This window comes from Micromesistius poutassou (genome assembly GCF_964030765.1).
Source record: "Micromesistius poutassou genome assembly, chromosome: 18".
NCBI classification, from domain to species: Eukaryota; Metazoa; Chordata; class Actinopteri; order Gadiformes; family Gadidae; genus Micromesistius; species Micromesistius poutassou.
Window position 1 is genome coordinate 4,154,449 of NC_140288.1, and position 26,482 is coordinate 4,180,930.

At 47.0% G+C, this 26,482-nt stretch overlaps 1 protein-coding gene across 1 annotated transcript in view; it reads left to right on the forward strand.

Annotated features, from left to right (window-relative positions):
- The window catches only part of cacna1bb (calcium channel, voltage-dependent, N type, alpha 1B subunit, b), a gene marked incomplete at its 3' end in the record, with an annotated part of 103,149 nt that extends 77,820 nt beyond the window's left edge, over positions 1 to 25,329 (forward strand). The window contains exons 31-46 of the mRNA XM_084483260.1: positions 466 to 531; positions 3,489 to 3,580; positions 4,790 to 4,940; positions 5,562 to 5,689; positions 8,588 to 8,684; positions 10,730 to 10,835; positions 11,579 to 11,686; positions 12,224 to 12,330; positions 12,557 to 12,780; positions 13,167 to 13,293; positions 15,621 to 15,749; positions 17,567 to 17,605; positions 19,894 to 20,122; positions 22,635 to 22,891; positions 24,071 to 24,430; positions 25,246 to 25,329. Of these exons, the coding sequence (XP_084339386.1) occupies positions 466 to 531; positions 3,489 to 3,580; positions 4,790 to 4,940; positions 5,562 to 5,689; positions 8,588 to 8,684; positions 10,730 to 10,835; positions 11,579 to 11,686; positions 12,224 to 12,330; positions 12,557 to 12,780; positions 13,167 to 13,293; positions 15,621 to 15,749; positions 17,567 to 17,605; positions 19,894 to 20,122; positions 22,635 to 22,891; positions 24,071 to 24,430; positions 25,246 to 25,329 (2,304 nt within the window). The remainder of the gene's footprint in view (positions 1 to 465; positions 532 to 3,488; positions 3,581 to 4,789; positions 4,941 to 5,561; positions 5,690 to 8,587; positions 8,685 to 10,729; positions 10,836 to 11,578; positions 11,687 to 12,223; positions 12,331 to 12,556; positions 12,781 to 13,166; positions 13,294 to 15,620; positions 15,750 to 17,566; positions 17,606 to 19,893; positions 20,123 to 22,634; positions 22,892 to 24,070; positions 24,431 to 25,245) is intronic.
- Positions 25,330 to 26,482: the final 1,153 nt, after the last annotated feature.

Here is a 26,482-nt window from a genome sequence, read left to right on the forward strand (position 1 = left end):
ATTTATCAGCATGTGATGCAATAAAAGGAAGACTGAAATGGCGGGCGATATATTAGTAGTGTGTATTGAACCACTGTGTGTGTGTGTGTGTGTGTGTGTGTGTGTGTGTGTGTGTGTGTGTGTGTGAGCGTGCATTTGTGTACATGCTTGCATGAATCCGGTCACTGGGTGAATTGAACCGGGCCTGTGGCTCTGCGTGCATAAATCCAGTGTTTTGTATTGACCCAGAGTGTGTGGGTGGGTGTTGACCCAGTGTGTGTGTGTGTGTGTGTGTGCGCGCGCATTTGTGTACATGCTTGCCTGAATCCAGTCACTGTGTGTATTGAACCGGGGGTCTCTGACTGTGCATAAATTCAGTTTTTTTGTATTGACCCGGAGTGTGTGTGTGTGTGTGTTTGTGTTGACCAAGAGTGTGCGTGTGTGTGTGTGTGTACGTCCTGACCCCGTGTGTGTGTCTCTCCCCAGGCCCTGCCCTACGTTTGCCTCCTCATCGCCATGCTGTTCTTCATCTACGCCATCATCGGCATGCAGGTGAGTTACCAACGCACGCACGCACGCACGCATGCACACACGCACAGATAGACACCATATATTTACATCAAAATTGGGTTTCTATTTTTTATTATTATTTCTTACTATTGTTATTCATCATGGAAGACTCTAGTACCCACACGGCTTCCATATTGCAAACAACGTGAGCCTCCTGCAGCATCGTGCTTAACAAACAGTGCCTGCGTTAAGACTTTACAGTCCGTCAAGGGCTGCCAAACATTCCCACTATAAAATAATCAGCAGAGAATCTCGCAGCGCCTCCTTAACATCTTAGCGAGCAACCGCACTGCAGACCGGCCTCCCCTCAGCTTATCAACGCAATCCACGTTCATCTCCACCACCACCACCACCACGCAAACACAGCCTCCATCTGGAGCAGCTCATCCATAGCGTCTCCTCCACAGCCCAGCTCCTCATGGCCGTGTGTACACTGAGAGAGCCGTTGGATCAATGCTAACAGCATCCATGGCTATAGGAGCCCATCCTTGAATCAGCATACACTCCACAACAAACAAGAGCTTCTTCATCTCGGAACGAGAACGCAGGGAGAGAGAGAGAGAGGCGTTCTGGTGTCATCGTCTTCTTTATACGCAACTGTGAAGCTTCCTTGAAAAAGTGTGGCACGGTACGCCCCTTTATGATACGCTGAATGGGGAAATGAATAGAAATAAATATATAGTGTTTATAGAGCGCTTTTCTTGATCTGGTGGCAGTTCAAGGCGTTTTACAATATTTCCTCACCTTTACCCATTAGTACACACTCATACACATTCATACACACACTCACACACACACACACTCATACACACATTCTAACACATTCATACACACATTCTAACACATTCAGACACACATTCAGACACACATTCATACACCGACAGTGGGTTCACTTCACACACACACACACACACACACACGCCTAACTCACATACCCTCACCTCTTTGCTAACGCTATATCGTACAGCTATTCACTGCAATCGTGTCACTTTAATGAATGGTTTATTATTGAACCATTATTCTAAAGTGTTACACACACTCTTCACTCCCGACTGTGATCTACTCCTTTGCCGACTACATAACCGTTAATACCTGTGATTGACAACATCATCCACACTAAAGGGCTCTTCAAGGACCACGCAGGCGTGAACGTTTATGGTACTGCGTCGGGTTTTAGTGAGCGGACCAATCACCAGCCCTTGAGGCTGCGTCACCTCGACGGAAGGTTAAGATTTTTGGGAGGCACACGTCAGGCCCTCGCGGTGGTGGTACGCAAGGAGGGTCCGCAAGGACGTGAGGGGTCCGTAACCCCCTTGCGTTGCGTGAACGTGGGACCATAAAGAGCCCTTAACACCAACCCTGCTAAAGTGAGGTCACGTGGCAGACAGCCGACGGATGGGGGGCCGGGTGTGTGTGTGTGTGTGGACCCCGGGGGGGGGAGGCTGCGTGTGTGTTGCCCAGCGGTGTGGCTCTGGTCTGGGGTGAGATGAATAATAGAGAGGGGCCTGCAGGGCCCTTTAAAGCTGTCTCTATGGGTCATCTCCCGCATGTGCGGGGTGCGGGGTTATTAATGCATGGACACAGACGGAGAAGGATGTTCTATCACTCTCTCTTTATCACTTTTCCTCTGTCACTCTCTAGCTCTCTCTCTCTACTCCTCCACTTCTCTCGCTCGCTCTCGCTCTCCCTCTCTCTCGGATGATCTCTCTCTCTCTCTCTCTCTCTCTCTCTCTCTCTCTCTCAGATGACATCTGTCTCTGATGATCTCTCTCTCTATCGGTTGCTCTCTCCACCCACTCTCTCTCTGTCTCAATGCTCCTCTCTAAATCTCTTCCTGCCTCTCACCTCTGTCGCTCTCCCTCCACTCCTCTCTGACTGTCGGTCTGTCTCCGTGCCCGTCTCCGTCACTCGGGGAGGAACAGATACCCTCTATGACAACGTGGCCACCCGTTCATCTCAATGAAAACTCAACCTCAGCCAATACGCAGCCCAAATATATCCCCCTGATTTCTGGCTCTTACCACACTGTCGACCGTTCTGTAGCATGTTTCTAACCGGCCAAGGGCTACTTCTGTAGTGGCCTTTGCACACTAACAAAGCAAAACAGACCGACCTACCGTCAAACCCACACGGGTTACTCCCAAAGAAACACATAGCATGTATCTACACACACACACACACACACATACACACACTGTATCACCAGGCCAACCGCTTAATGAATGTGGCATGGTCGATGGACGACAGTGACTGACCGGTTTAGCGTGCTAGGTGATAGCTTGCGTAGCGGTGTGTTCGCTGTCTGTCGCGTCACATCTGCCCCGGTTGGTGGACAACAGTGACTCACGGGTTTAGCGTGCTAGGTGATAGCTGTTCGTGGCAGTGTTCCCGTTCTGCAGTGTAGCGTCTGACCTTGTCGCCGATGACGGTGACTAAGAGGATTAGCGGCGGGGGTTCCCTGCCTGGGGTATAGCATCTGACTGGCTGGTTGGACGACTAGACCTAACGTCGTCCGTCGTGGTGTTCCCTGTCTGTAGCGTTGTTAATTTGGGCTAGGTGCTAGCCCTGTGGCGATGTTGCCTTTCTGAATCGTAGCGCACCGTGCTAGGTGCTAGCCCTGTGGCCATGTTCTCTAGCACCTATTGCCCTCCTAGCATGTCCCTGGAAGGTGAATTCCCACCTTTCCGTTCCTTCTCAAGGTTTCATCCCTCTGGAAGAAAGGCTAAGGGTTAGCGGGTTAGGCCGTTAAACGTGGGCCTGTGAAGCCCTTTGAGACTCTGCCTTTGTGTTAAGCGTGATACACATGAAATGGGCTTGACATGCAACGTATAGTTTGACCTTTTTCACTTAATTTCTGTGTCGAAGTAATTGAAGTATTTCGTAGACTTTCACTGTTGTGGCTCTTGGCCTTAATCCCCGTCTCCTCCTCCTCTCTCCAGGTGTTTGGGAACATAGAGCTGAACGAGGCCACCGCCATCCACCACGACAACAACTTCCAGACCTTCCTCCAGGCTTTGATCCTCCTCTTCAGGTCAGCAGGAAACCCCCTACATCTCTTTTTTACAAAAGTGATAAAACAGCACAAACAGGTCACGTCAAGCTTCCAAGGACAACAAACAACTCTGTTTTCCTCATGCTTGATTCTTTTTTTATATATATATATATATATATATATATATATATATATTCTTTTGTGTGTTTATTTGTTTCTTTCCTTTTCTGTGTCTATGTGTACATGAATGACCCTAACTGTAACTGTTTATTGTCTATTATTACACGGTTCTTCTCAATGCTGTGGAACGCTCTGTTCACTTGCATGGGCCTTCCCGACTTCCGGTGGTGAATTATTTTTCAATAATGACCATTGCTAAGCATATAATGACCGCTGTCAAGGAAAGTGGAGTGATTCACGTCTTTTGTATCACTCCACAAGTAGTCCGGTAACTTGTCAACCCCAGCATACTCGGTTGCTAAGCGACGTCAACGTCTTTGGGAGACTATTTCTCTGCTGTTCTACACTACCAATAATGGTCACAAATAAATTGTAAAAAGACACACTGTGGGAAGTAATTTTTTTGCTTTGGCAAGTAACCTCGTAATAAGCAGGATAATGTATAGAACGTCGCTGGTCATTATCGAAAATAAGCACCTTCAGGGCGAAGCAAGACACGGTTCGCCCTGTCAGGGCTTATTTCCCGATAATGACCGGCGTTCTATACATTATCCCTTACATAACTAATGGTTGGTATGGGGAGGATATGGGTGGTTTTGGTGTGAGGGAGAGCTTTTGTCTTTTGTCTGTCTGTATGTTTGTAATGTATGTTTTTTTTTTTCTTTGTGAGGTCCCCTCGAAAAAGAGATGGTTCATCTCAAGGGGTTTCCTCTGAATAAATTTAAATTTAAATAACACCTTTCATGTCGCAGAGGAATGTAAAAGGTGAACGCCATTCATAGAGATACACCGAGACCTTACTGAAAACATATACAGGCCGTAGTCACTGATCCAAGGTTTCTTTATTTCGAGGTCAAACTGAAGCAATTCCACGTCGAAAATAATGAATAAAACATTTTCCCTAGCTCTATGTGTGCCACAGTGTCTCAACTATCAGTCTAATCTGTCTTATCTTCTTAGATACACTGCACTGACACTGAATCTAAGACCACCACGGATACTTTTGTCTGAACATTGTGGTTTGTGTGCGTGCGTGTGCGTGTGCGTGTGCGTGCTGCTCCCCGACAGGAGTGCGACGGGCGAGGCGTGGCACGAGATCATGCTGGCGTGTCTCAGTAACAGGCCGTGCGATAAACTCTCTGCCACCGTCGGACACGAGTGTGGCAGCGACTTTGCCTACTTCTACTTTGTCTCCTTCATCTTCCTCTGCTCCTTCCTGGTGAGTACACACACACACGCACGCACGCATGCACACGCACACACACGCACGTGTGCACGCACGCACACACACACACACCATTCAATATTTTCTCCAGTGAGCATGTGCAAGTAGTGAACCACGGGCCTAAAGGCACACACACATGCTCCGAACAAATGTCGCGACATGGCAGGTTTGCGAATACACTGATATTGGTCAACAACACCGCTTGAAGCGATCGCTTCCCTCGTCTCACTGCCACTTGCCAATACGTCAATACGACGCCAGCCCCACACATCGCGTCGACGATGTGTTGTGTACCCCTGTCGAAACCTCAGCCGTCGTCTGACAGCTTCCGTTTCCATTTGGTTGAATTGTGTGTATGTATGTTATCTATGTTTGTATGTATGTCAATTATGGCCCCCGTTGCACTCCTGAGCATCCCTGGAACGAGGGATCCCCCCCCACTCTGTGTTCCTCCTCCAGATTTCTTCCTCGCTAATTAAGAGTCTTCTCTTGCCCTCTGAGGGGTGAGGGTCGAGGGGGCGTTGTCCTTTGAGACTGTACACCGTTGATTTAAGATGTAAGACATTTTTTTTGTTTTTTGTTTTAATTTAATGTAATGATGACGTGTCTCTCCAGATGCTGAACCTGTTTGTGGCGGTCATCATGGATAACTTTGAGTACCTGACCAGGGACGCCTCCATCCTGGGCCCCCACCACCTGGACGAGTTTATCCGCGTGTGGGCCGAGTATGACCCCGCCGCCTGGTGAGAGACGGGGTGACCTCTGACCTAGGGCGGCATCTGATTGGTCCGCTCGTTGCCCCTAGCGCCAGGACCACAGCAGCTGTGGGAGGACAGGGAGGTCAAGTGGAGCACAGGACGGAGGGGGTGTGTGTGTGTGTGTGTGTGTGTGTGTGTGTGTGTGTGTGTGTGTGTGTGTGTGTGTGTGTGTGTGTGTGTGTGTGTGTGTGTGTGTGTGTGTGTGTGTGTGTGTGTGTGTGTGTGTGCATGCCAGTGTGTGTGCACACCAGTGTGTGTACGTGTGCCAGCGTGTGTGTGTGTGTGTGCCAGTGTGTGTGTGTGTGTGTGTGTGTGTGTGTGTGTGTGTGCGCACCGGTGTGTGTGTGTGTGTGTGTGTGTGTGTGCGCACCAGCGTGTGTATGGGTGCCACGCTGCTTGTGTCAAGCAGCGTGACTCAGAAATGTAAGACAGGTGACAGGTGAGATAGCACGAAGTGAGTGAGAGTGGTACGGTCTCGGGGGTTGGCGGGGGGGTGACATTCATCCACAGCCCAGGGGTTTTGGGGGTGGAGGGGACGAGACCCCCCATAGCTCCCTGAGCGAAGCTGTTAAAGCCGGCGTTCCGCCAGGCGCCCTGATAAGCCTTCCCAAAGCTCTGCCTCTGACTGTCACAGTGGAGGGGAGCTGTCTTTGATCACGGGGGAATAGTGCTTTCTATTTTATGATATTTTATTTATATATATATATATATATATATATATCATTCTTATGAATAAGAATATTATTATATTATTATTATGTCCTTATTATTATGTGTCATTTAACTTATATCACCACTAGTGGTAGAAACTTCTTCTTCTTGCTTCTTCTTACTTTCGCGTGACAATGACCATCCAAGTATCCAATCCAGTCTTTCCGTCCAGTCTGTTGTTATGTCCTTCCTATGAATGGTTAAATCTGTCCTAACGTGTACTATATGCCATATGAAGAAAAAAATGTGTTTCATAGTATTTCTCTCTTTCTCTACAATTTGTTGAATCACTTCAATGCACTGTTTTGTGTTACAGTATGAGGTATGTTTGTAATGTACAAAGGTTGTTGTTTTTTTACAGTAGCTTTGATTTCTTCCCGGAGATAAGGAGACGTGTTTCAGTGTGTGTGTGTGTGGTCTAAACACTCTTAACCGTGTCCTATTCCTTGCAGCGGAAGGATACGCTACATGGACATGTACAAATTATTACGCTTTATCTCGCCCCCGCTGGGCTTGGGGAAGAAGTGTCCTACCAGGGTGGCCTACAAGGTTGGCAGCTCTCACACAGCTGAAGAGTCCCCGAGCAAAACCACTACCTGGTCCAAAACACCAGCCTTTGTCTCTGGTCCAAAACACCAGCCTTCGTCTCTGGTCTAAAACACCAGCCTGTCTCTAGTCCAAAACACCAGCTGTCTCTGGTCCAAAACAACCAAAAACCATCAGCAGTCTCTGATTGGTTCAAATTTGCCATGTGACGTCACTGACCAACTGTCAGTGTCCCAAAGGCCAGTGGGCTCAATCGTTCTGCACCAATCAGAAACAGCCTGGGGTTATGGGCGGTTTGGTTTTGTTTGCGTGTGTTGACTCTTTGCTCCACGCAGCACTGTGCTGAATCAGGGAATGTGAATGCTAATGTTATGTTATGTTATGATGACCCCATGGCGGTGCCTGAGGACCACCCCCCCCCCCCCCCCCCAAAGCCCCACATGTGCACCCGGACCTGATCCAGCTACTAACCAAACCCCTACTGTAGCAGAGCGCCACGGCTCGGGAAGGAAGGCAACGCCCCCTAGCCTGCTGCACAGAGGCTTGTGAAAGAGCATTGTCTCTGTGTCTCTGTGTGTGTGTGTGTGTGTGTGTGTGTGTGTGTGTGTGTGTTTTTGTGTGTGTGTGTGTGTGTGTGTGTGTGTGTGTGTGTCTCTGTGTCTCTGTGTGTGTGTGTGTGTGTGTGTGTGTGTGTGTGTGTGTTTTTGTGTGTGTGTGTGTGTGTGTGTGTGTGTGTGTGTGTGTGTGTGTGTGTGTGTGTGTGTGTGTGTGTGTGTGTGTGTGTGTGTGTGTGTGTGTGTGTGTGTGTGTGTGTGTGTGTAATTATCTGGCTATTACTCAACGCTGCCCGCTCCTCCTATCCATAGTCAGGCATTAAACCCTTAACGTGATTTAAGGAAATAATTGGACGTTAAAGGGATGTGTTTGTGTATGTGTGTGTGTGTGTGTCTGTGTGTGTCTCTGTGTGTGGAGAGTGGCGTGTGTGCGGCGTTGACTTCCTTCCACGGTCGGCATGGCTACTGCCGCTGTTTCTCCGCATGTAGAAAGAGGAGCTCCTCCGCCACGCGGGTCCAACGGTCCCTCTCTAATAATGTTGACAACACAGGATCCCTCCTCCACCGTCCTCCTCCTCCTCCACCGTCCTCCTCCTCCTCCACCATCCTCCTCCTCCTCTTCCTCCTCCTCCTCCTCCTCCCTTCTCCCACCTGCATCCAGCCGTTATCTTCAAGGAAACATCTGGAAGATAACCAACCTTAACTTTCCCGGGTCCATTTAACTCCAGCTGGGCTGAGCCTCCCACCCCCAACCCCCCCCCCCCCCCCCCCCCCCCCCCCCCCCCTCCCTTCCACCACCACCCACAAAATCCTGGAGACCTGACTAACACGGATTCTGTGTTTTTCCCTCGTCTTACTTTCTCTTTTTTTTTGATGCTCAATACGGTATTACTCATTGTTGTCATATCTCTTTCTTTTAGTTATGTTGCAACTTTGGCTCCATAACTTTATTTTTTTACCCCCCCCCCCCCTCCCCCCGCTCCATTCCCTTACCTGGGAATCCTGCATCCTCCTCTCCATCCCCCGTTTCCATGGCGATCCCCACTACCACCTCCCCCCCCTCCCGGGGCAGTGGTCGCATGCCCTACCGTGACATGTTCGAGATGCTCCGAGACATGTCCCCACCGCTGGGCCTGGGCAAGAAATGTCCGGCCCGCGTCGCCTACAAGGTAGAACCCTCCTCCTCCTCCTCCTACTCCTCTTCCTCCTCCTCTTCCTTCTCCTCTTCCTCCTCCTCCTCCTCGTCTTCCCTTAACGGTGCTCTGGTTTGCCAAGAGTTCCCATCACTGCTTCTGCTCTGTCTCCGTCTCATTCCCTGGTTCCTCTAGAATCTCTGGGCTTGTGTTTAATCTGTCGCGCTCTGGTTCTTCCTCATCGGCTGGTGTGTGTGTGTTGTCTCTCCGTATCGTCTGTCTCTACGTTTCTCACACCGCACGCTATTCGTCTCTGTTCTGTGTCCATGCGGAGTGGATTGTACAATAGCCTCACTGCTACACGCTAATCTATTAGTTATATAGGAGACGTGTTTGCCCATTTAGATTTTACATTTAGGCCATTTAGCAGACCCTTTTATCCAATAAGTACATTTGTCAGAAGAAAGAGAAACAACAATATATCGCTGTCGGTACAGTAAAGAGTGTTTGTGCTGAGCACAGGTACCCACAGGTAGGCCCAGCGTACATGGGGGGGTATCCGAACTCAAAAGCGGCTCAGTGTGTACTCGCCATGTACTCTGTAGCGTGAACTCAGTCCACTCTGTGTACTGAACGTGTACATTTCGGCAGAGCCTCGGCCAGCCATGTCACATCAGTGTCGGCGTGTGTGACAGCTGCTTCCTCTCATAAGGCGCCTCTCCCACGCCTTGGCGTTTGCCACGTGTGCGTGTTTTTTGTGCACACGCAGGTCTGACCGCATGAATCACAGCTAACGTGCACAGCCTTGCCCCAGTTAAAGAGGTTTTCTCCTCAAGTTCCCGTCCAGGGGCCGGGGACATGATCCGTCAAAGGTGGTCCTGCTTGGGAAGAGAAGTACCTGAGGAGATACACATAGGCTATAACAGTATATCAAATGTACCACTATAGTACCCACTCAAAGCCTGTATCGTTCTGTGAAACAGCCGTCCTCTTACACGTCCCACACTCCCACACCCAGAGCTAACTTATCCTGTCACTCCCCGTCAAAACGGGGTCTTTATATTCTCCTCGAAAAGATGCATCTGCCAGTCATTCTTCTCTGCATCACTTCACACTTCACTACTGCATGGCTTAAGGAAAATACTAGAGTGTGTCTCTATGAAAATACTGCAGATCTATAAGGAAACTATTGCGTTACTTCGATGAAAATACCACAGTAACTCTATCAAAATACTACAGGATCTCTATGCAAATACTACAGGTCCTCAATGGAAATATATCAGTAACTCAATGAAAACACACACTTCTACAGAATTTATGTAAGTTTAAAGAAAACGCAGTATTTCCAGGATAATGCTTCAGTACTCGCATGTCTGATTGGGTTACCTGTTTGTATTCCCCTGCATGTTTTCATCCACCTTGTTCGCCAGTATGCATTGATGTTAATCCTAACCTATATGTGCATGTGTTCATATCGATATTTCATTTTTTCATACTGTTAATCTGTCATGCGTGCACAGTTCATATATTTGTATTTCTCCGTTCTGTCCATTGGTATAGTACCCATGCTGTCTAGGTATTGGGTACTTCAATGAACTACAAAACTACTAATAGTAATAATATAATACTTTTGTTTTGAAAAATACAATTATCCAAATGCCCACCAGGGTTACCTTTACACAATCTTTACTAATATATTTATACTGTTAATATGATCTGTTCAGAAATGTCGTGATTCAGGAGGGCTGAGTACTGCAAGTATTGATTAGGGGTCTAGTAGATCAATTGGCTTTGGTTGAAATTTGTGAAGCCAACTCCATAAACCTAACTAACTAAACCCAACTAGTCACATGGATACTTGATCAGCTCTTGATCAGCTGATCAATATTAACAGAACTGGTCAGCTGATCAATATTAATATGAACTATTAAACTAACTTAAACTAACTAAACTAAAAAGAAAGTGAATTAAACATGCCCCCCCCCTCCTCCACTCCATCACCTGACGTCTGGTCCTGCTCCTTGATGAGTCACTGATCGTTGCTGCGTCGCCCCCTCCTCTCCTCTCCTCTTCCCCCCCAGCGTCTGGTGAGGATGAACATGCCCATCGCCGAGGACAACACGGTGCACTTCACCTCCACGCTCATGGGGCTGATCCGCACGGCGCTGGAGATCAAGCTGGCGTCTGGTGAGGAGGACCGCAACACCCACAATCCCCCTCACACACGCGGTGGGCGTGAGTGATGGGCCGTGAAATTGATGTGAGGACGTGAGTGGTGTCACGAGCGAGACGCGGCGATTAAACTACAAGAACCACAATTCCACGCCCGTGTTCTGCGGACTGATGGGGTGTGACGTCGATGTGAGAGGACAGGGTCGGGGTGCAGATGGAATTGAAGATGGACCGCAAGACACACGATTTCATGCCTGTTCTGTGTGGATTGATGGGGTGTGACATAGATCTGTGATATGTGCCTGAACGAAAAAACTTCAAAGCCCGTAATTCCCCTCCTCTTACCTAATACATCCTTTAGGTATTAAAAGGGGTTTTGTGACTGATTATTTTGTAAGATAGTCTTCATTAGTCGGGAGGTAGGGTTAAGTACATCTTGCTCACAGATGCCTACAGGTAGACTGTGGAAGTCGAATAGACCACTAGACTATCCTGACAACTCATGACTTCTTAATTTCTTAATCGTAATTGTTGTCAAAGATACCGTCGGCCTCATGCCTGTATCCTAGAAGTCCGAAGATCAAATCCTATCAACTATGCAATATGTAGTACTTGGGGGAAATGACTCGTTTGAATCCTTCAGACGTAAATCCTTCAAGCCAGCTAGCGCTCAGATCCAAGATGGCCCGCTCGGTGAACGCGGGCCGTTGTCGTGATGCAGAGCTGAGCTGACTCCTGGCCGGCTCCTCTCTCCCCAGGGGTCCTGGCCCAGCGGCTGTGCGACGCTGATCTGAAGCGAGAGATCAACCGCGTGTGGCCCAGCCTTTCCCAGAAGACCACTGACCTACTGGTCACTCCACACAAGCGTGAGACGCCGCGTGCTACCGCCGGTGGCCTCCCACCACCTCTGCATGGATGCATGGTCCTCTTTTTAAGATTGAGTGTGATGCCGTGCCTGATTCCTGGATCTTTTTCTGTGTGTGTGTGTGTGTGTGTGTGTGTGTGTGTGTGTGTGTGTGTGTGTGTGTGTGTGTGTGTGTGTGTGTGTGTGTGTGTGTGTGTGTGTGTGTGTGTGTGTGTGTGTGTGTGTGTGTGTGTAAGCGTGTTTGTCTCTGTGTGTGTGGTGTGTGTGTGTGTGCAAGTGCAGGCAAATATTAGTTTTTTGTCTTTATTTTTTAATCTGTGTGTGTGTCCTACTTGATGTCTAGTTTCATTTGAATGAATTGCCTCCATTTTGCAAACTGCTGTTTACCTATGTGTGTCATTCTGTCACTTCCTTGAATGCGTGTATTGTGGAATATGAAGAAAGAAAAGCAAAACTCCATCATGGCGCCGACACTCCTCTGCTGTCCCCTTGTGGTCACGGTGAAGCACTGCGTTTCATTCGATCTTCTCTCTTGCAGATAATGAGCTGACAGTAGGAAAGGTCTACGCCGCACTGATGATCTTTGACTATTATAAGCTGAATCGTGCCAAGAAACTCGCGCAGCAGCTAAATCTTGGACCGCCGGTACAGAAAATATTCCTTTACTGCCTGTCTTATTTATGGTTTCACAGATATGTATCATTACATTATGGAACTCAAGAACTCACTTTTTACTCAATTTCACCTTAGAAACCTTTAATATTGCCTCCATTTCTCTTCTCACATTGTGGTGTAACCTCTCCCTCGTCCTAATAACGTTAAACATTGACCCGTGGTGATAAGTGCTCCTGTGTGTTATTTTCCCACACAGGGTAAAATGGGGAACCTGTTCCGGCCCATGCTGCCCCTGACCCACATGGCAGTCAGAGCACCGACCCCTAGTGCCAAACCACCCCCACCCAAGACCCAGCCCCCCAAGACCCAGCCCCCCCCCGACCCCCAACCTGAGGCCCCGGCCCCTACCACCACCACAGCCCCCACCGCCGCCCCCACCGCCAACACCGTCACCGGCTCCCTGGCCAATAGGGACGCATTGTGAGACGCGCTCCGTTGGTTTTCTCTTTTGCTGTCCTAAAATCCAGGAAAAAACACATTCTGTCCACACTGTAATAATTAATAATTAATTAATAATAGTTAATTAATTAAATAAATCGATATTGTACACTACTAGAATAGTATTAGTATTGTATAAACTCCTTATATTTATATTTCTGTTATATTTTTCTGTTATATTTTTTTGGTTTATATTTATATATATATATATTAACTGTTTTCTGTACCATATATATCCAAATATATCAACCATATATAATGTTTGCAAATGTTGACTATTGGCCCCATTCTGTGGTGATACACATCATATCAAAAGACTCCTCTGTGTGTGTGTGTGTGTGTGTGTGTGTGTGTGTGTGTGTGTGCAGACTAAACCAGAGAAGTGCCATAAAGCATTCCCAGTCCGGGGACGTATCGCAGTCCGCCCGCCGGCCTGGAAGACGCATCTTAAGGAGGGGACAGTCAGAAGACGTGTCATACTCTGCCCAACCTCAGGTATATACTCTACTGACCCTCAGGTATATACTCTACTGACCCTCAGGTATATACTCTACTGACCCTCAGGTATATACTCTACTGACCCTCAGGTATATACTCTACTGACCCTCAGGTATATACTCTACTGACCCTCAGGTATATACTCTACTGCCTCAGGTATATACTCTACTGACCCTCAGGTATATACTCTACTGATCCTCAGGTATATACTCTACTGACCCTCAGGTATATACTCTACTGCCTCAGGTATATACTCTACTGACCCTCAGGTATATACTCTACTGACCCTCAGGTATATACTCTACTGACCCTCAGGTATATACTCTACTGACCCTCAGGTATATACTCTACTGCCTCAGGTATATACTCTACTGCCTCAGGTATATACTCTACTGACCCTCAGGTATATACTCTACTGACCCTCAGGTATATACTCTACTGACCCTCAGGTATATACTCTACTGACCCTCAGGTATATACTCTACTGACCCTCAGGTATATACTCTACTGACCCTCAGGTATATACTCTACTGACCCTCAGGTATATACTCTACTGACCCTCAGGTATATACTCTACTGCCTCAGGTATATACTCTACTGCCTCAGGTATATACTCTACTGACCCTCAGGTATATACTCTACTGCCTCAGGTATATACTCTACTGACCCTCAGGTATATACTCTACTGACCCTCAGGTATATACTCTACTGACCCTCAGGTATATACTCTACTGCCTCAGGTATATACTCTACTGACCCTCAGGTATATACTCTACTGACCCTCAGGTATATACTCTACTGACCCTCAGGTATATACTCTACTGCCTCAGGTATATACTCTACTGACCCTCAGGTATATACTCTACTGCCTCAGGTATATACTCTACTGACCCTCAGGTATATACTCTACTGCCTCAGGTATATACTCTACTGCCTCAGGTATATACTCTACTGACCCTCAGGTATATACTCTACTGATCCTCAGGTATATACTCTACTGACCCTCAGGTATATACTCTACTGACCCTCAGGTATATACTCTACTGACCCTCAGGTATATACTCTACTGACCCTCAGGTATATACTCTACTGATCCTCAGGTATATACTCTACTGACCCTCAGGTATATACTCTACTGACCCTCAGGTATATACTCTACTGACCCTCAGGTATATACTCTACTGACCCTCAGGTATATACTCTACTGACCCTCAGGTATATACTCTACTGCCTCAGGTATATACTCTACTGACCCTCAGGTATATACTCTACTGCCTCAGGTATATACTCTACTGACCCTCAGGTATATACTCTACTGACCCTCAGGTATATACTCTACTGACCCTCAGGTATATACTCTACTGCCTCAGGTATATACTCTACTGACCCTCAGGTATATACTCTACTGCCTCAGGTATATACTCTACTGACCCTCAGGTATATACTCTACTGACCCTCAGGTATATACTCTACTGCCTCAGGTATATACTCTACTGACCCTCAGGTATATACTCTACTGACCCTCAGGTATATACTCTACTGACCCTCAGGTATATACTCTACTGACCCTCAGGTATATACTCTACTGATCCTCAGGTATATACTCTACTGACCCTCAGGTATATACTCTACTGACCCTCAGGTATATACTCTACTGACCCTCAGGTATATACTCTACTGATCCTCAGGTATATACTCTACTGACCCTCAGGTATATACTCTACTGACTCTCAGGTATATACTCTACTGACCCTCAGGTATATACTCTACTGATCCTCAGGTATATACTCTACTGACCCTCAGGTATATACTCTACTGCCTCAGGTATATACTCTACTGACCCTCAGGTATATACTCTACTGCCTCAGGTATATACTCTACTGACCCTCAGGTATATACTCTACTGACTCTCAGGTATATACTCTACTGACCCTCAGGTATATACTCTACTGACCCTCAGGTATATACTCTACTGACCCTCAGGTATATACTCTACTGACCCTCAGGTATATACTCTACTGACCCTCAGGTATATACTCTACTGACCCTCAGGTATATACTCTACTGACCCTCAGGTATATACTCTACTGACCCTCAGGTATATACTCTACTGACCCTCAGGTATATACTCTACTGACCCTCAGGTATATACTCTACTGACCCTCAGGTATATACTCTACTGATCCTCAGGTATATACTCGACCAAACTTCAGGTATATACTTCTCTGTCACACACACACACACACACACACACACACACACACACACACACACACACACACACACGCGCGCAATCAGTGTTTTTGCGTCTGTTGTGTCCGCAGGAATTTGTGGAGATGCGGAGAGTGGAGATCCTGTCGGACGACAACGAGGACGATGACGATGACGATGGGTTTCCCCAGGAGGGCCACACCAGAGCTGCCTCCATGCCGCGGCTCAATGCGGAGCACTACGTAAGACCCCTCTGTCCTCTGTCTGCTGACCCCCGCACCGCTTCCACAGGTCAGAGGCCTCCCTCCAGGACCACAGGGTCAACACCAGCTCGTGAAAGAAAAAGTTGTACAGCCAAATAAGATAATATATATTTTTATTTATTTTATTTTTATTTTCTTTTAATATAAAATGCTCTATACTCTGTATGGAAGTATATTATCATATATACTAATAATATAAATATAAATAATATCAACTTTTCACAGAGGCGTCATCCTAGGACAAACACAGGTGGCGCTAATTACACTAATTATGGACCTGCAACTTTTATCTTCCAGGGCACATTTTTTTGTCTACTGGTGCATAAAAAGAGCAGAGCCATAATTAGTGTTATGAGCAACACCTGTGTTGGTCCTACGATCACACTTCTGTGAAAAGGGTCTATTCTTTCCCTCTGTAAAAACCTTTTACAGAAAAAAACTGTAAAAAACTTTTGGTAAAAAAAAGACCTGAATAAATACATTATTTTTCACATTCTAGGTCCAGTAAAACGTATTAGCATACCTGTTCAGCACCACAATGTATGTGTACCTGCGCCTATGTCTATTGACCTGTGTGTGTGTTCTGTAAAGGGTCTTCACAAAGGCTGGTCTGAGGGACCCCCTGTCACTCCTCAGAGGAGGGGGAAGGTGGGCCAGGGGAGAGGGACAGACGGGGCTTAAGAGAGCTGGAGGGGGGAGAGAGGAGAGGAGGAGGGGAGGAGATGAGGCAAGGGGAGGAAAGAAGGAGTGGAGAGTAGGCCAATCTGCCCCCCCGAGAGCCGAGGCGGACCAGCTGTCTGTCAACTGGCATCAGCTCACTGCGGTGACCTCTGACCTCTCCAGGTAGAGGTAACCGTGACAACCGAGGCAATGTCCACTAGAGGCTTGGCTGACGATAAGTCTTTGTTACACCCACTTGGTTGGTTTTTATTAGAGGTTCTATAGAGTTACACAAGCACTGCAAAAGAAGTACGTGCAAATGAGTCCCTAGTTTGGATTCATTGTTTATTCATTTATTTATTTATATCTATATTATCATAATGATAATTATATGTCGTGATCACGTATGAACATATCTTACACTCTTAAACCCATTTAAATCCTTTGTTTTATTTTCTTGACTAATCCATTTCTTTCAGAAAAGGTTAAAAAAAATCAATGTGATTGTTGAGTAGTTCTTCCGGGTGCTGTGAAGGCCAGTTAATTTTGCCAATAATTCCACCCAAACGGATGTATGTCCTTTTCCAGGTATTGCTTTGCAGCAGCAAAAGATTTCTTATGTCATTTTGATAATAATCAGTTTTCTCTCCTGTTTTCTGTTCTTTCAGTGTTATGTTTATGTATTATATCTGTGGAGGGGATCTACTCCAATGCTGTATCTCTCTCTATCATGTCTTCAGTCTCTTCGCTTGTGTCACTGTTCTAACAAGACAAGCAATTCCAGCGCTGCTAGTCTGTACTATAGTGTACCTTGCTGTCTGTACGTCTATGCTTCTGCCTTACCTACTGTATGTCTATGTGTCCTGCTGTCTCTCTGTCTGTCTATCCAACTGTCTGTCTGTCTGTCTGTCCACCCTGTCCATTATGACACAAGCATCCTTGCACTTTTTTGTCACCCATTGATTTCCCTCCAACTTTATTTTTTTACACCTAAAAGAGAAAAAGCTCTCCCTCTCTCTCTGACTGCTGTCTCCTGTCCTCACTCTCTCATTGGAGATCTCATGGCTAATGTTGTTCCCCGCCCCCTCCCCCCTCCTCCTCCTCCTCCTCCTCCTCCTGTGTGTGCTGTCTGACAGCGGAACCACCCTCGCCACGCCCCCGGGACGCACCTGGCAGTATGTACCACCTGTTGTATCGCCTCCCCCTCTCTCCCCCCCTCTCTCTCTCTCTCTCCCTACCTCTCTGTCTCTTTGTCTCCCTATCTGTTGTTCTCTCCCACTCTGTCTGTCTCGATCCCACACGCCCTCTGCCTCTAGCTCTCTCTCTCTCTCTCTCTCTCTCTCTCTCTCTCTCTCTCTCTCTCTCTCTCTCTCTCCAACTGTATGTGTATATCTTCCTGTCTCTCTCCCACTATATCTATCTTTCACTCTACCGCTCTCCATCTTTGTCTCTATCTCTCTCTCCCTTTGTCTCTTTCACTATGTGTGTCTCTCTTGCTCTTGCTTGTCTTTTGTCCTGTTCTCTCTCTCTCTCTCTCTCTCTCTCTCTCTCTCTCTCTCTCTCTCTCTCTCTCTCTCCAACACTGTGTGTGTCCATCCATTTGTGTGGGCCTCTATGTGGTTCGTTCACCGTGGTGAGGTACTCCTGTCCCTTGCCATAATCACGGACAAAGTGATCCACTATCACTCTATCACTATCACTCTATCACTATCACTCTATCACACTATGAGATGACAAACACGCCAGCACGGTAAACACGACACAACGCTCCCACTGGGATTTAAAGTGCAACTTTTGTGACATCACAAGAGGAAGTGGGTGGACACTCCCCCTTGCGGTGTCTCAAACCGGTAGGATTTTGAAAAGGCCCATAATGGCTAATCAACATCATACCAGGTGGTAAAGTGGGGGCCTCTATTCTGAGCACTTTGTCCCCATCGCAGTACAGTTACTTACTGCTCTTTCTCAATGTGTTTATGTGGTTAGTGGTCATTGTGGTTGTTGGTTGTTGACGTAGTAGTGTATCAGTTTTGTTTGTTCATGGAATAGTTGTGATGGTAGGGCGGAAACAGTGCCACGTCTGTTGTGTCTGTTAATATTGTACTTGTAAATTGCAAAAAAATAACACATTTTAAATGCTGTTTAATTTTGTATTCAGTCAGTAGCTTATTTTACATTCAAGTTATAATGGAGAAGTAGGTACCTCCCCATTGGATTATATGATTATAAAAATATGATACAAAGCCTTTTTTTTACTGAATATAGAATTAACAGGCTATTCAGTCAATAGCTTGTTAATGTTTTTTTGCAGTGAATGCTTTATCGTGTATAATTCTGAATAGTAGTGATGGTAGCGGTTTACGAAACAGCCTGGAGACCACCTCAGTATCTGATGCTGGTACTAGCTCACTTCCACATTAATATCAACAAAATATTAACACATTGTTTTATACACATTTTTTCAGTTGTATAACGTTCTGTATGTTATGTAGTTCATACTGAAGTATAGGTGACAGTTAAACCCACAAGTCTTTTTATCTTTTTCTGCTATCCTAGCTGAAGTCATACATTTCAATATAAAATGTACCGCTAAGTACTACTAGCCCTACTAGTAACCTTCTTCTAAGGTTACTAGCATGTAAGCTTGTTTAAGGCCAGTAGAGGGGGTGGTTAGCCAACAGCTGGTTGGTTTTTTACCACATACTCCTCAGCACACTAACTATCACATAAGAATTTGGTGGGGTAGAGAAAGTGTAGATAGCATAGGACATTTAATGCTTACTTTTTAAATCTAATTGTTATCTTTCTGCATCAAAGTGGTTTTAAAACGTAAAGTTACTGCAAGTACTTTGAGGGTTATTTAAGCTGTAAAAAAAAGGGGGAAAGTGCAAACGAGAAGACATTTTTTAAGCCTGTCAACACCTATTCTTGCTGGCTGAGACGAGGTATTCTCTAGCTAGGTTTTGTATGTGTTGGGTTCAACATGGTGAACTAAAGGGCCCCTCTTTGACCTACCAGCCTACCCAGCGGATCTATCCATCGCACATCTCCGTATACATTCTCACTTGTGTGACGTCACCAAAAGGTTGATTTTGAAATGGCTTCGAAAGGCTAATCAACATAACACCTGGTTGTAAAATAGGGGCCCTTTAAAGACCGATCCCAGGTAAGTATCACCGCAGAAATGCTCCATCACCACCTCCGTAAAAAAACATTTCAACGTCTCAATGTCTGGAGAGGAGCAGGTGAAACGCCGGTCTCAAGCCCAAAGTTTGGTGTGCGTGTGTCTCTTTCTAGTGTGTCGTGAGTAGCTTGGTGGTCTAGTAGTATTGCGTCGTAGTTTTGGGGTAACGTTTCTCCCTGGCTCATCTCGTCTATCCTCCCTTCTCACACTGTCTTCTTCTCTCCGCCGCGCCGCTGCTCCTACTCCTCCTCCCCCCCCCCCTCCCTCCTCTCCGTACAGCCCATCGTGGATCTCAGCCCCATCAGGCGATCCGCGTCCTCCCTGAACCCCCAGCGCCCCCTGGAGGTCAACCTGGAGGAGTACGCCCTGGACGCCACCCTCCAGGCCCAGGACAGGGCTCACCAGCACCACCACCACCACCACCGCTGCCACCGCCGCCGCGACAAAGACCGGAAGCAGAAGTCCCTGGACGCAGGCCCTACGGAGCGGTCGCCGGACACCCCCACCGGTGAGGGGCCCGCTGGGGGCCGACCGTAGTCAATACACGGGTCCTCCGCAGACAGCGGGCGAAGGCGCCGTCCAAACTAAAGCGATCGCAGCGCTTCCAGTCTGGATAGAAAAAACGCTAGAATCACCTCAACCCACCTTCACTCATAGATGATGACTTCATTCTTTTCAGGTTTCTTTATACATTGAAATCAATCAATGTGCAAAGCAGCGTTTCGTGGCTCCCCCCGAGGCGCACCTATCACGTCAAGTTGACGTTATAGCTGCCCTGACCCTGACCCCCACATTAACCATAACCTGAACCTTTAACCTTACCCTAACCCTAAGGCCAGCCACTCTAATGATCACCACAGAAGTTGGTCAATGGGATTCTGTAAGGCCGGCTATGCTGTCCTCTCTGCTCATGCTTATGTCTTTTGGCCAACCAGATTTCGCTTTGAAATGTTTCGTGTATTTACTAATGACACAATCAGCACTTCAATCGGGAGTGATTTACAGTGACTTCTAGATTTTGGATGGGAGTCAGACACCCTAACCACTAGACCTTCCTGCTTCCTCCCTGGGATCTCATTGGACGCTCAATCAGAGTTGGGACGAACACGCTCTCTCTGACATGCCCATGATAATGACCATAATGAAGGATTTGTAATTCTTAGCATGAGATTGAAAGAGCTCTCATTAGTCATGAGTGAATGTAGGCATGCTATTCACCACGGTTACAGTACACACGCACACACACACACACACGCACACACACACCGACAGACACACCGACAGAAAGACACACACACACACACACACACACACACACACACACACACACACACAGACACACAGACAGACAGACAGAGACACACACACACACACACACACACACACACACACACAAAGATTTGACTTATCCCAACTGAGCCCATAATAATACTCCTCAATCGTGTGCTCTGGTTAATGGGTTCATCTGCTAGAGTGATCCCAGCAGATGAGCGGTGAGGCTGTGAGTCTGGTACCTGCTGGAGGAGGAGTCGGGGTGGAGAGTGCAGCAGCTGGCCGTTTACTGCCCAGATAAAAGACAGCATGGACAGACTCAGGGTGGCGATTTATAGGGTCCTCAGTCGAGCCCAGGACCTCGATGACCAACCGTGTGTGTGTGTGTGTGTGTGTGTGTGTGTGTGTGTGTGTGTATATGTGTGTGTGTGTGTGTGTGTGTGTGTGTGTGTGTGTGTGTGTGTGTGTGTGTGTGTGTGTGTGTGTGTGTGTGTGTGTGTGTGTGTGTGTGGGGTGGGGGCAGTGGAGTACGCAGAGCGCGTAGGGCCCCAAGTACCTGGGGGGGGGCCCCCAAAATTAAGGTTGCTAATTATTACATTACAATTTTCAAAATATATAAATGAATTACGAACAGGTCCACCGTTGTTATTTCGCATCGGAGGCGGAGCACCCTTTATCAGCGCAGTCCCCCCCCCCAACAATCTGCGCCCCCCAAAAGCTTAGCAACGGCTCTGGGTGGGGGGTGTGGTTGAGAGAGAGTTGATATCATTATACTAGTGATTTAGGTATAATTATTATCTTTAATGGAATCGATTGTCCACTAGGTCATTGGTTCCCAACCTTGGACTATGGGTGCACCACTGAGTGGTCATAGAGAGCTGTTGCGAGCCACCTTGTGAGCAGACATTAACAGAGAGATAAAGACACATGCAGCGGCTGAGCACACAGTGCCAGCTCCCCTTTATAAACATTATAACTGCAACAAGGCCACGGCCAGCGGGAACAATGGGGAATCAAAATCAGCAGCACCGCTTACGCTCCCAGTGTGTTTATTCAGCAAACACAAAACATCAACAACTTTGACAAACATGATGATACAAAGTGAAATAATAAACAAGCTGTACTATTACTTATTATGTAAATATAGTAATATAATACTATATTTACATAACAATATTTATAATATATTTATTTTCGATATGGTTTATTTTTCTAATTCAGGAATAAAATCCCAAATACCGCCTGCAGTACTCTTGCGTGCCACAGTTTGAAAAACACTGAGTTAAAGATACATTTATGCAACAACAATAACAAATGTCAGCCTACAACAAACAATACAATACACTCTTACACGCACAACGTAAACAGTCACGCTTTTCAACACGACTACGGGATCTGGTCTGCAAATACGAAAAAAACACAGAAACAGACACAGACTGACACCAACACCACAGTGTTAAGCGTTTATTTCGCTATATTTTCAAGATTCATCAGATAACATCATAACCGAGACACTTCAGAAACGCTTGAAAATAGAAGTGAAGTGTAAAGTTGAGCTTTGGTCGGCCGTGAGACGGGCGTAGAACGCTGCCGGTGTGAATCAGCGCACCAGTTTGAATGGAATTCTATCTCTAGCTGAAGTCGGACGTCTGGCGGCCGACTAAAAAACGCGTCTAAAACGTCTGCGGTGTAAATTGGCCTTCGAGCGTCTCCAACCTGCCTCCCTGTTCCTGTCGTCCCGGGGTCAGGCGTGACGGCAGACCCCCCCGAGGCCCAGGCGTGGTCCCGGGAGCGGGCCAGGGAGCGGGAGCGCGGCCGGCATCAGGAGGGGAGACAGCAGCGCTACTACTCCTGTGACCGCTACGGAGGAGGAGGAGGTGCAGGAGGAGGTGCAGGAGGAGGTGGAGGAGGAGCGGGCTCCAGGGAGCACAGCCACGCCAAGTCGGCGGGCCCCAGCCGCTGCACATCGCCTGGGGAGGGCCCCGACGCTGGGATCTACAAGCTGGTACCACACTCGTACTCACTAGTACAGTAGAGGGTCTCACTCTGATACAGGAGCAGGTCTCACTCTTATACAGTAGCAGGTCTCACTCTTATACAGTAGCAGGTCTCACTCTTATACAGTAGCAGGTCTCACTCTTATACAGTAGCAGGTCTCACTCTTATACAATAGCAGGTCTCATTCTTATACTGTAGCAGGTCACTCTTATACAGTAGCAGGTCTCACTCTTATACAGTAGCAGGTCACTCTTATACAGTAGCAGGTCACTCTTATACAGTAGCAGGTCTCACTCTTATACAGTAGCAGGTCACTTTTATACAGTAGCAGGTCTCACTCTTATACAGTAGCAGGTCACTCTTATACAGTAGCAGGACTCACTCTTATACAGTAGCAGGACTCACTCTTATACAGTAGCAGGTCACTCTTATACAGTAGCAGGTCTCACTCTTATACAGTAGCAGGTCACTCTTATACAGTAGCAGGTCACTTTTATACAGTAGAAGGTGTCACTCTTATACAGTAGCAGGTCTCACTCTTATACAGTAGCAGGTCTCACTCGTATACAGTAGCAGGTCTCACTCTTATACAGTAGCAGGTCTCACTCTTATACAGTAGCAGGTCACTTTTATACAGTAGAAGGTGTCACTCTTATACAGTAGCAGGTCTCACTCTTATACAGTAGCAGGTCACTCTTATACAGTAGCAGGTCTCACTCTTATACAGTAGCAGGTCTCACTCGTATACAGTAGCAGGTCACTCTTATACAGTAGCAGGTCACTCTTATACAGTAGCAGGACTCACTCTTATACAGTAGCAGGTCACTCTTATACAGTAGCAGGTCTCACTCTTATACAGTAGCAGGTCTCACTCTTATACAGTAGCAGATCTCACTCTTATACAGTAGCAGGTCTCACTCTTATACAGTAGCAGGTCTCACTCTTATACAGTAGCAGATCTCACTCTTATACAGTAGCAGGTCTCACTCTTATACAGTAGCAGGTCAGTGAAAGTTCTCAATATTTTCTCTTCATGATTTTTAATTATTCAAAGTACTACTACTAACACTACTAACATATATCTTGGATCAAATAAGTGACTTCCACTACTTCCATGTATGGTCCTTGATACCATGTGTGGAATGTGAATGCTTCTATATAACTCGTATCCATGTTTTCATGACAGGGCGCCAGCATGATCAAAGGCGGTCCCATCGTCGTGACAACGCTGACGGCCGCCCGCGGACGGCGACAGCTGCCCCAGACCCCGCTCACCCCCCGCCCCGGTGTCTCCTACAAGACCACCACCCCCACCTCCGCCTCCGCCTCCGTCTCCACCCTCACCTCCACCGCCACCACCGCCACCGCCGCCACCGGGGGCCACCAGCACCACCAGTCCCGGCCCGGGGCGCAGGACGACCCCCCCCGGCTGCCGGTGACCAGCATGGGGTCGGACCCCCACGGCAGCCACCCGCTCCCCGCTCCCTCCTGGGACTCCCCGGCCCAGCGCGGCCTCCCGGAGGAGCCAGAGGACTTCCAGGATGCCGTGAGTAACCACGGAGGACGAGGAGGAGGAGGAGGAGGAGGAGGAGGAGGAGACGGGCGATCCGCCCGGACCAACACCACCTCTTCCACCGCCGCCTCACATTCGGGGGCGGGGGTCCCGAACGGTTTCCACTTCACCCTGGGGGTCAACGCGGCGACGGGGTCTGGTCCCCGGGGGGGTCTCAGAGACACCAGCGAGGAGGACTGGTGCTAGCGTGTCGTCTGCACACACACGCACACACACACACACACACACACACACGCACACTCACACACCGTGAGCAGGTGTTCCTGAGGTTCAGACCTGAAGACCCGCTGGTTGAAGGTGGTGTAACATTAGAGTCAGGTTCTCCTCTCTGACCGACGCGGAGGCTGGAGGAGCGACGGAGGCTAAACACTGACGATGAACACTGGAGGAAACAGAAATACCATTCCACTTTTGTAGTGTTACGCGTTTCTTTTTATACACAAGTGTTATTCAAGAAAGAACAACTGAAGATTTTACATTTTTTCTACCCCTTCTCATGCACTGGAATGCATGTTTTTGTTTTGCAAAAAAAAGTGATCATTACAGGTGAATAACTTTTCTGCCTTGGCCAGTGAAATCCTTATTTTACCCGACGACAAAAGCCAAAATATGAACCCTATCACATGAAAGCCAGGGTAAAATACATGACTGTGAACTACAGGTGACGTTTACAAACGCAGAACCCGTTGGAATACCTCTAGCTCACAGCCTGCTTCCGCCTGGTGTAAAGTGAGTGGTTGTAAAACTCAGTCTGACGGCGTTTGGCTCAACGTAAACAATGTGCTCAGGCCAGGGTCCCGTCTGATCGAGAGCACACCGTCACCAAAGCCTGCCTGCAGGACTCTCTCAGTTCATCTCCTGAGGTGAACTGAGGTTTCTCGAGTGGACGTAGGTTCGATCTAACATAGCTACTGTGTGTTGTTGCCAGTATTGAGCAGTTCCTAGAAAGAGAAAGTCGGGATATGTGTAGCTAGCGAAACTGCCGAACTCGCAACCATTTCCATAAACAAAAACACTGTCAGAAAAAAACGCCAACTAAAGATTCTAGTTTACCTTTGAATGGGACAATAACTGCTTGAGTACCTTTTATGTTCATGTGCTTTTTTTGTTGTAAATTGTAATGTATGATGTACATTTTCTGAATGCATTCATGGAGTACATGGACCTTTTCCTGGAGTTATGTGGCTGAGTACCAAGTGCCTTGCTTTTCAGATATATTTATTAATATATTTAATTAAATTGCAGCCTGGCTTTAATACAGAGTCTCGTGAAGGTATGGGGTAACTGAGAAAAGAAAATCACTAATTAAATGGTTATGCATATAAAGAAATTATATATATATATATAAATATATATATATATATAGAGAGAGAAATATATATATAGTTGTAAATACAATTCAAGGTAAAATGTTTATTGAAGGCGAACGTTTTATTTGTCTAACAGCTCAAATACTTTGACCCTAAAATAAGGTGCAGAAACATTAGGTGATGTTCTTCTGAGGAAGCCAGACTACAGGTGCATACTGAACATCGCACTGCATGCCAGGGTTATGAACTTTACAAAAGATAGGTTGGATTTTGCTCCAGGGTGAATGCTAAGCCTTTCTATTTCAGACCATGCTATGGGTTGTGATTACAAAAGGGGAGGGGGTTATTAGAGTAAACAGAGTATTATGGTATGCCATTTGATTTATGGGACGTTTACCCCCACGAGCTGCCCTACATGAAAATGGCTCCAGTTCAATCGCATACCCTTGATTATTAAATACAGAGTCTCATCTATGTCACTTTATGCACAGTATATGAAAACACATTCTGGATTTCTTTTGTTTGCCATAATTGTAACAAGTTCTGTTCTTCCTGTGTGTGTTTTTATTTCCCGAGAGCATTATTTCAAGAGATTATTTATTGCGCTAAGGTTTGAATCCGGGCCATGTTCACATGAGAAGAGTGAAGAAACGAACAGAGTTGTCGTTGCTTACTGTTGACTCAGAGGAGGGCTATGCAACAACACAACACATAA